At 31.1% G+C, this 9545-nt stretch overlaps 2 protein-coding genes across 2 annotated transcripts; both read right to left on the bottom strand.

Moving 5' to 3' along the window:
* Positions 1-1552: 1552 nt before the first annotated feature.
* LOC126699553 (uncharacterized protein PAM68-like) lies at positions 1553-2309 on the bottom strand. Its single transcript, XM_050397451.1, has one exon. The coding sequence runs from the start codon at positions 2263-2265 to the stop codon at positions 1735-1737; it is 531 nt and encodes a 176-aa protein (XP_050253408.1). The 5' UTR covers positions 2266-2309; the 3' UTR covers positions 1553-1734.
* Positions 2310-2620: 311 nt separating this feature from the next.
* On the bottom strand, positions 2621-8209 carry LOC126699552 (DUF21 domain-containing protein At5g52790-like). The gene is made up of 13 exons (XM_050397450.1): positions 7911-8209; positions 7714-7790; positions 7554-7637; positions 7356-7469; positions 7098-7184; positions 6574-6713; positions 6402-6489; positions 6191-6264; positions 4917-5098; positions 4589-4794; positions 3938-3984; positions 3376-3667; positions 2621-3054 (listed from the first exon to the last, which is right to left on the bottom strand). The coding sequence occupies exons 1-13, from the start codon at positions 8089-8091 to the stop codon at positions 3007-3009; spliced, it is 1620 nt and encodes a 539-aa protein (XP_050253407.1). The 5' UTR covers positions 8092-8209; the 3' UTR covers positions 2621-3006.
* Positions 8210-9545: the final 1336 nt, after the last annotated feature.

The raw sequence follows: 9545 nt of genomic DNA, 5'->3' as shown, positions 1-9545 counted from the left end.
TTAAAAAATGTAATTCATTATAGATTTGTCAAAATACTCATTCAGGTATCAAGTGCCATACTTCCTTAAAAAAAAAAAAAAAAAAAAAAAAAAAAAAAAAAAAAGAGGTATCAAATGACATAACATCATAAAGAATTAATTACACAATGTATAATTCACACCTAACTACATTTGTTAATTATGACAATATTAATATTAGAGTGAAGTTGAGAATACTACAAATTTATTATAGATTTGTCAAAATATTCATCCAAGTATCAAGTGACATAACATCTTAAAGAATTAAACAAAATATAACTCACACCCAACCATGTCTGTTAATAAGGACAATAATATTAGAGTGAAGTTGTGAACACTACAAATTTATTACAGATATGTCAAAATATTAATCCAAATATCAAGGGACATAACATCATAAAGAATTAAACAAAAGATAACTCACACCCAACTACATTTGTTAATTAGGACAATAATATTAGAGTGATGTCAAGAATACTACAAATTTATCATAGATTTGTTAAAATATTCATCCAAGTATCAAGTAACATAACATCATAAAGAATTAAACAAAATATAACTCACACTCAACCACATTTGTTAATTAGGACAATAATATTAGAGTGAAGTTGAGAATATTACAAAATCTACTACATAAAACTTATGAATTGATGTGTCATGGATAACAAAAAGTAATTCACTTATTTATTCATTATTTTATTAAAGTAGTGATGATCACATTCATTCCACATAAATTTATAATTTTTTTTTTAATAAAAATGATATGTCCACAATACTTTCACAAAAAATCTTAGGTGGCAAATTGTTACTGGCTATTACTAGTGGAGCAAAAAGAAATTTCAGTGGTGAATTCAAATTATAGTTGTCACATGCCTATCTTTATAGTTGGTTTCTTAATTTTTGCTTGCCTCAAACTTTAGATCTTTTTCCTGTTCACATGTAAGACATAAGTGATATGTGGTACTAAGCATTAGTATTGGTGGTGCTAAAAAGCCATATTACTCTTTTTAGTACTACCAATACTAAAAAACATGTTGCAATGCTTTTTAATAGAGTCCTTCTAGTGCCACAAAAAGTTGCACAAGACTTATTCTTTTTAGTATTGTGTTGTTGGTGGTGGTGGTGGTTGTTTATTGTAATAGATATATTATTTTATTGTATTGTTTATATTATTTTATTATGTTAAATGTTAAAATAAAACCACTGATGTTGGGTGTTTTGTAAAGTGAGGTAGTAAAATAGATAGAATAGTTTTTTGTAGTGCCAAATTTCTAAATTTTTGGCACTACCAATGCTAATGCTCGGATAAGTTAGTAAAATTAGCTAAATTTTCCACTACCACTCAAATATGGTTAGAAGACATCCATAGTGATGCTACTCATCTTCTAAGGCTTGATTGAAGTTTCTATTGATTCAATAAAAGAATTATCTGGTTTTTCAGAAAATAAAAATAAAAATTCGTAACAGTCTATCACCTAATTTATTGTAATCTTGTTGTGAAAATATTGTTTACGCAGCATTTTTTTTAACAATAAAATTTATAATAGCTTTATCATTTTATAAATATAGCATTGCTTCAAGGTATATTTCATACAGCAGCCTAAAATAATAAAATAAAATAAAAAAGAAAAAAAAAAAAAGAAAAGAAAAGAAAAGAGAGGCCTCCAATGAAATCTGTAATTTTGATAAGGTGTAAGGGACCTATCATGCTCACCATTATTGGCTCTCATCGTCCTCCTTCCACACCTCAACCCAATTCTTTTGAGCTTGTTCGAACCCAAGAATCGATCCTTTCTTCTCTGGATCCCAACTTGAAGACAGTGACCCATATGCAATTCCCATAGTTGAAGCCCCGAAAGTTATCAATGTTGTCATGAAAGGTACCCATCGTGGCACATCCCACAAATTTTGCTCCTTCATCGAACCAAAAACTTTCAACAATGCCAAACCCAACGCCATTGGCAACCCCACAAAGGCCAAAATTCTCCCTATAATTCTGTAAACCACGACTTCTGGAAGTTCTTCTTCGTCATAATTGTTATTGTTTTTTTTGGACTCTTTAATAGTCTCTTTTGTGGTGACCGGTGCATTACCAGTAAAGCCTTTGGCATGTGGTCGAGTTGTGATTGTGGAATGGTTTAGTTTTTGCAAGGTTGTGGGGTTGAGGGTTGTTGGGCTTTTGGGCTTCCATGGAGGAGGATTTGAAAGGTAGAGTGGGGTTTGTGATGAAAAGATGAGGGTTTTCATGGCTTCTTTATGCTATGAATATTTTCCATTACACAATATGTTTGTATCTACTTATTATTGCTAGATATCTTATCCAAAAATAAGTGAATGGTGCTGGCTTGGCTGTGTGTGATGAGATATTTTGTTCCTTTCTTGGAAGATTTTTCAAGTCCTATTTCTATTTTCTATATATCTCTAGCAGATAGATACATTTGTCCCCTTGGGAAGCATAATTTGTTGGAAAAGTTTTTCTAGATGGATATGAAATTGTAGAAATTGAATTTTGACAGTCCATGAGATGAGAGGCTTTACCACCACAACAATTGACTAACAATGCTAACAAAAAGTTATAATAATAATAATCTTCTTTCCAAACTCAGTGAAGCAATAAATTGTGATTAATATAACATCACTTTTATAAGAGTCTTCTATTAAAATTGTCTTTACTCTAACACCAATCATAGCATATTAATTGAACAGTTGTATCTCATTAGACTTATTTGTACTTGGACAGTTTTGGTAATCTAACTTAAAAATTATGTTGATAGACATTTTCAGTTAACATGACAGGGCGTACTTGCCCTCTACATATTTGGACACAAATGTTCTCTCTCTCTCTCTCTCTCTCTCTCTTTTGAAAACACAAATATTGCCTTACTTTGGACTAAGAAAGTCTTCTTCGTAGGTGATAAATGTTTCCCGTGTACAAGTTTAGCATATTATCTTTTATTAAACACCAAACACATTGAAGCTTTTGGAACTCTATGGACCATCAGGCTGCCTCAGCTTCTCATATAATTTCTTTGAAACCTGTCCAAAGGTTAAATTAGTATTCACTGTATAGAAACTAGCAAAATATTTCTTTGAAAAGTAAAAAAAAAAAAAAGCCTCAATTTTCATTTTTCAGATGAAACGACAGGTACCACGGGTCCACAACTCTGTTAGCTGCTTTACGGAATAAGTATGTTCAAGTAGTTCATAAATTTATAAACAAAGCAAGCATAACTAGATGAAATATGTCAAGCCATGATCACTAACAATTTGTGTACTGTTTTCTATATTTACAAGAAAATGATAACAGTGTTGCAAAAGATAAGAAGCATATATTTATATTGAAATGCTTGGATGTACCTTATGCAAGGATGGTGAGTAGCGAGCACCGCCTGCATATATTGGTGAATAATTTGGCATGACCTTTTCAGGGGAAGCAGATAGAGTTGGTCTTATAGATGGAGAAAATTGAAGATATGGGGAAATTGGTGATTTCAGTATAGGACTATGGTTATTTGAAGATAGAGGAGTATGATAATACGAATGAAATGGGGATGCCACGGGAGTCTGCCATTGAAAATGAGAAGCCGATGCTGCTGCTGCAGGAGATCTTAATGGTGATATTCTTGAAGGTAGCGTGTTGATGTGAATTCTGTTCCAGAGATAGACAGTGCGAAAACATGTTAATGAAGATCATCAGATTAATGATAGTTAGGAAAATGCTATCAATTCTACGACAAACGCTAACATACTAATGTGATAATTTGTGTCCTTAGAACATCTGTTAACTTATCCCTTAATAAATTTCATAATGCTTTTTTGTCTTAAAAGTTGACACATCAATTTATAAATTATATGTGATAAATTTAAAAGTGTACTCATGATAGCTATTGCTAATACAGTAAATGAAAGTAATCATTACTTCTTGTGATCATCCACATATTCATCTGTCTCATCTAGAATTTCCTCCTACAGAACCAAAAACTAAATATTAGCGATCAGACAGACAGTGCATATAAACACATGAACATAAGTGAGAGAAAGAGTGGTTAAATTTAACTCTATTTTTTTATTTATTTTGGTAAGAAAAAAAAAGCGGCATCAGTGATGCTTAAACTAAAACCAATAAAAGCTTCCCATTTAGGATTTTATGTGAAATTGTTATGAATATATATTCATGTATGTATATGTATAACAGTATGAAAGGTGTTGGCCGAATGGACCGAAACATCAAATTGATTCATTAACACTACTAAGTTGGACTGGAGGGGTAAATTGTGTCCAATTTTAATTAACCAGTAGGAACAATTTTTCAGGAGGAGGTGGATGCATGTATTGGAAAAAAGGAAAAGAAAACTTACCATCCTGAAACTTTTAGAAAATTTTCAATCCGTACTCATATAATTACAGAGAACATGGCCTATGCACATATTTTAATTAAATATAGTACTAATTTCCTCAACTGAAAACATTTTTAAGATTTGTATTCTACAATATTTCTAGATAGATAGCTGATAGCTCAACTTAATAGCAGCAGTGTTTTACTTCTTGTCAGACTATATAAAAGATGAACCTGTAGCAGCTCCTCCATAACATCCTCCAATGTAATGATACCAATGGCCTCTTCATCTAAATTTGGCAGAGATCCCGAATCTTCATTTAAAATTTTTCCATCTCCTCGCTTCCATTTTTTTGAATGTGGGCTTAAACTATTGCTGAGCTTCATGACATTATCTAATGTTGGCATTTGAATTTCGGGGTCACTGTGCTGATCGATTCCTGAAAATAAGTAATGATAGAACTTCCATTATTTTCTTATAAGTTCCCATTTCATAAATTCCACATATAATTGACATTTATAGTTAATAAATACATACTCAAAAGTTTCAATTTGATCTTACCTTTTATAACTAAATGTCTTTGACTAGAATTTAAATTCATGTTTAACTGGATCATGCTAGGATTGGCTTCCTTTTCTGGGTTCTCCATACCTTCCTTCTTACTTTTTATAACAACAGCTATGTGACTGTGACCCTTTTGGAATTCATTCAATAATTCATATAGAGGTAAACAATCATATATCCTGTCACAAATTTCAAATTATGTCAGTGATGGTATAATTCATAAACAATCTGTCAGTTTGAACTTTGCCTTTTTTTATGTCAGTGATGGCATCAACAATCATAATTCACTACAAGATTTTAAAAATAATTATGTTACATTTAGAGTCCGTTTGAGAATAATTTATTTAGTTGAAACTGAAAACTTTTGCTGAAAGTACTGTAAATAAAAATAAAAATTAGCTGAAATAATACAGTGAAACTCATGAATAGTACCAAAAAGTACAATAAGACCCATAAATGGTAGTAAAAATAAACTAAATAGTAAAATAAGCTGATTTTAAACTATAATCCCAAATTAAACCGTAGTGTATCATGTATATTACATTTAGCACATGTAATTTTCCTTACTTCCACTCTCTCATTCTCTCTAGATTTAGCATATTGTGATATCATTTGTTGAATTTTTAATTCACATAAGATTAATGTAGAGGGAGGTTATGTTTAAGTTACACCTTAATATTAAATTTAGTTAATTTTATATCACTAAATAATTTTTCATTAGATTTTTTTTTTTTTGAGAAGAAATTTTTCATTAGATGAGTTTGACAAATCTAACGTAAGACTACGTTGTCTTTTCGTACTATCCTTACACAATATCAAAATTATAAAAACATGGTAAATAACTCTCTCGTTTATAAAATATCTAATTTTAGATATTTTTGTATTTTAAAATTATATATATTTATATATAATTATATAATCTATATCTAATAAATATTGCAAAACTATAAGCTTGGTGAAAAGTTTATATCTTTTTAACTTTTACTCAACAAATAAGTTATATTATCTATAAATATGTTCATGCTTATACAGACACGAATATAAACATAGGAGCCCAAATGGTATTTTCTTACATCTATTTATAAATATAATTATATCACTATGGACAATTAAAAAATTTTCAAAATAATTTGGGGCTTCTACATGTGGCCCCGCCATTGCTAACTAGGAATTCTCCTGATAACAAGATCTTTAATGGGAGTTTCATCTTCATGGAGGAATTTGAAGCCCAAAAAATATTGAAACAAAATTCAATGATAAAAGTTACAAACCTAGGAATTCTCCTGATAATAAGATCTTTAATGGGGGTTTCATCTTCTGAGCGGAACTTGATCAAATTTTTTACCTATAACAAAAAATTAAGTCATTAATTGCAAATGAACACAAATTAAGTAAAGGGTGTTAGATATACAGTACTATTACTAATGATCAAAATTCAAATTCTAAATTTACACGAGTATAGAAATTAAAGTTGGTGCTCACCAAAATAAATCCAATGATATTTATGGGGATTTTAGAGTAGATGGGTACACGACTATGTCCTTCGCTCAATATTAGTCCCATTGTTTGCCTAGGTATATAATAAAATTGAATTGAGATTTAATTTGATATAATCATCAAACGGAGAAGAATATGAGAGAGGAGCATAGCATACTCATCAAGTTTCGAATTTATGTCAAGCGAAAATATGTCAGATATGGGTGTCATGGCATCTTTGGCAGTTTTCTGTGTCATATCCAAAGCTCCAGTAATAATGGCAGTTTCATCATCCGTTAATTCTCCACCTTTCCCTGCCTAAAAATAAATTAAGTAACAATCAATTTTTAAATTTCCATGCTCCTAAAGATATATATGATAATTTTTTTTTTTATTTGATAGTTAGGGGATGAGGGATTTAATTATAAATGTCTTTATTGAAAACACTAAAAAATGTAAATTAGTTAAGCTACAAGCTCTTAGCCAATTTAGCTTGTTTAGGAATGTGAACAACTCTTAAGCCAATTTAGCTTAATTCAAAAACTCTTTCAAACAAAATAATTATCATCTTAAAGGAAGTGTTTTCAAGACATCTCAAAGTCATGTTATTTTCTGATCATTATCAATTTCCTTAACACTTCATGATCGAATTGCACATAATTTGCAATTGATACAAGCTGAATGAATATCAGACACACTAACCTTATATCCATGCATATCTACCAATGTTTTAAGCTCAGCCCGTCCAAGAAGTGCGGAATGCCCTTCACCAAGAAGCCAATCCAAGAGCTGCTACATGAAGAAACCTCGAGTTATATTGTTAACAAACAATGCCCTTTTACCTTTTAAAGACATTATTTTTCTTATATTACTTAGATCAAGCATATAATCTTTGTCAATTTTCACTGAAGGAGACAATAAGAATCTTTCTCTTGGTATATATATAGAGATGAAAATTACCTTACTAATGGGATAAGATATAGGAAGGAGGACTAAGACAAGCAACCGAACTAGGAATGAGAGTTTTGCACCAACACTTAGCCCATACCTTGAACACAAAGCTTGAGGAATAATCTGCAAAGTAGCAGGTATTTGATCTAATTTAGCAATCAACAACCAATCCACTTTCCAAAATAGATAGTCTGTCTAAGAAATTACCTCGCCGAAAGCTAGTATAAGGGTGACTGATACCAAAATAGCACCCCAAGCAGGAAGAAGTCCATCGACGAAAATGGGCAGGGCCTTGTTTTACATGCATTTCAAATTAATAGGTATAAAGATGAAGAAATAGAGAATTATATCACAAGTATATAGCTACCTCCATTGCCAATGAATTGCTTATGAGTAGGGTACATAGGAGCAAGTGATGGTTCTTAACGATTGGTAAAATTTTCTCTGCAACCAAGTATAGGAGAAATGATATTAGCAATGTTAAAATTGAGTTTAATTGCTCTAGAAAAAGAATCAATTAAGGGAAACGTGCGAGGACCAATGGAGTTGTGAAAAATGTTTGACCTGCATTCTTCCTATCTTGGGGCTGACCAGCCTTGGCGAGGACCTCAAGATCAACAAGGCTAATAGACAGGAGTCCCAAGGTAAGGCCTGACATGAGTCCAGCAAAACACACAAGAACCACACATATGACTAGATACACCCAGAACATTGGCTCACAACATTGAACATCATTTGCAGCCATTTTGTTTTAGCAAGGTGTACTATGATAGGAATCGTTTAGATACAACTTTAAAAAAGAAAGTTTTAGTGAAGCATATAGATAGAAAATAGTTGGGTTTGGATGAAGAGTAAAAGCTCCATCTTTGGATATAAATATAATGAAAAAGCAATAATAGTTATATACTGTGTGACATAATGTAAAATCGTATTTTTAAAACACGATTTTATAATTATAATTGAAATCATGTTTATTTCATTTGAAGTGTGTATGACAGTGTATAACTTAGCATATATAACAATAATTAGTGATAATTAAATTAGGGTGTTTAGAAATTTGACCATAAAAGCGTCACCAGGCACACCAGACCAAATAACTAAGATCCAACCGCCACACGTACTTTGTCTCTAGCAAAAAGCCGTGCTAGCTGACTGCATGCTGATTAATTGAATATTTCTTCTGGCAACTGGTAAACGTAATTGTCATTTACAAATGACTACATTTATAAAATAAGAAATCTCATCAAAGTGGCAAACAATTGAATAGGATTAGCTAGAGAATAAGAATAGTATTAGTTATTCTTATACTGTACAAGTATAAGTGCTTGTGGAGTGTGGAAGGTAAAGGTCGAGGTTCAAGTCTTCAGGGGGAGCTTCACACACATATACACTTAGATTAAGTTAGAGTAGAAATTCTATCTTGTATCAAAAAAAGAATAGTATTAGCTAGGTATTTGACTTCTTTTCTTTTTGTTATCTTTTTGCACTTTTCTTGTTTTTCTTAGTAAATTAGCAGAGATTTTATTTCAAGAAACTGTAAATCATTACATCTGTATCAAAACACGAAAAAAAAAAATGGAGGTGCGTCATCATTTCATACATCATGGATCACAAGCATGAAGGTGAAGTATCACACTTGGCTTATGTTAAAAGCCTTAGCTTTATAAACAAATCCCACACCTGCCAACTTTCAACTTAGACATTTCTTGTTGATATAACTAATAATAAACCTCTTTTATATGTTAAAATTGAGGCTTTAAAAAAACTCTACACTAAAAAATAGAGATAAAAAAAGGAATATTAAGTTAAAATAAATATAATTATAGAATAGCATTAAAATAACATTTAATAAAGTTGTACTTTATGTCTATCTAACAAATAGAAATTTACATAAGTTATACCTTTTTTCCCGAGGTAATGTGCAAAACAGCAATGTAAAAGAATTGTATATAGTTAGTTAGGCAGCGTTTGAAACAATAAAGGAAAGTAGCATCTCGAGTTTTAGAAACTCGAGATCCATACTAGAAAAAGGCCACATAGATCTCGAGTCTTTAAGACTCGAGTTTCATGCGAAAAAAATTTCACCTATAGTGGCGTTTTTAAGCCTTTCAGTGACGTTTTAAAGCCCTATAGCGGCGTTTTCCTAAAAAATTTTCGTAAGTACAGATTTATGGAGTCCTATAGTGGCGTTTTTAAGCC

The sequence above is a fragment of the Quercus robur genome, chromosome 9 (genome assembly GCF_932294415.1).
Source record: "Quercus robur chromosome 9, dhQueRobu3.1, whole genome shotgun sequence".
NCBI lineage: Eukaryota > Viridiplantae > Streptophyta > Magnoliopsida > Fagales > Fagaceae > Quercus > Quercus robur.
The sequence above is the reverse complement of the archived record's forward strand: the minus strand, read 5'-3'. Positions and strand labels throughout refer to the sequence as shown.

Bases quoted from the DNA above. Each gene is read 5' to 3' on its own strand.
- LOC126699553 (XM_050397451.1), bottom strand. From the start codon at position 2,265: ATGAAAACCCTCATCTTTTCATCACAAACCCCACTCTACCTTTCAAAT.
- LOC126699552 (XM_050397450.1), bottom strand. From the start codon at position 8,091: ATGGCTGCAAATGATGTTCAATGTTGTGAGCCAATGTTCTGGGTGTAT. The intron at 6,714-7,097 runs GTTAGTGTGTCT...ATTTATTTTTAG, and splicing joins TAGATATGCATGGATATAAG to GCAGGGAAAGGTGGAGAATT. The intron at 3,985-4,588 runs GTTCATCTTTTA...TTGGTTCTGTAG, and splicing joins TTATGGAGGAGCTGCTACAG to GAGGAAATTCTAGATGAGAC.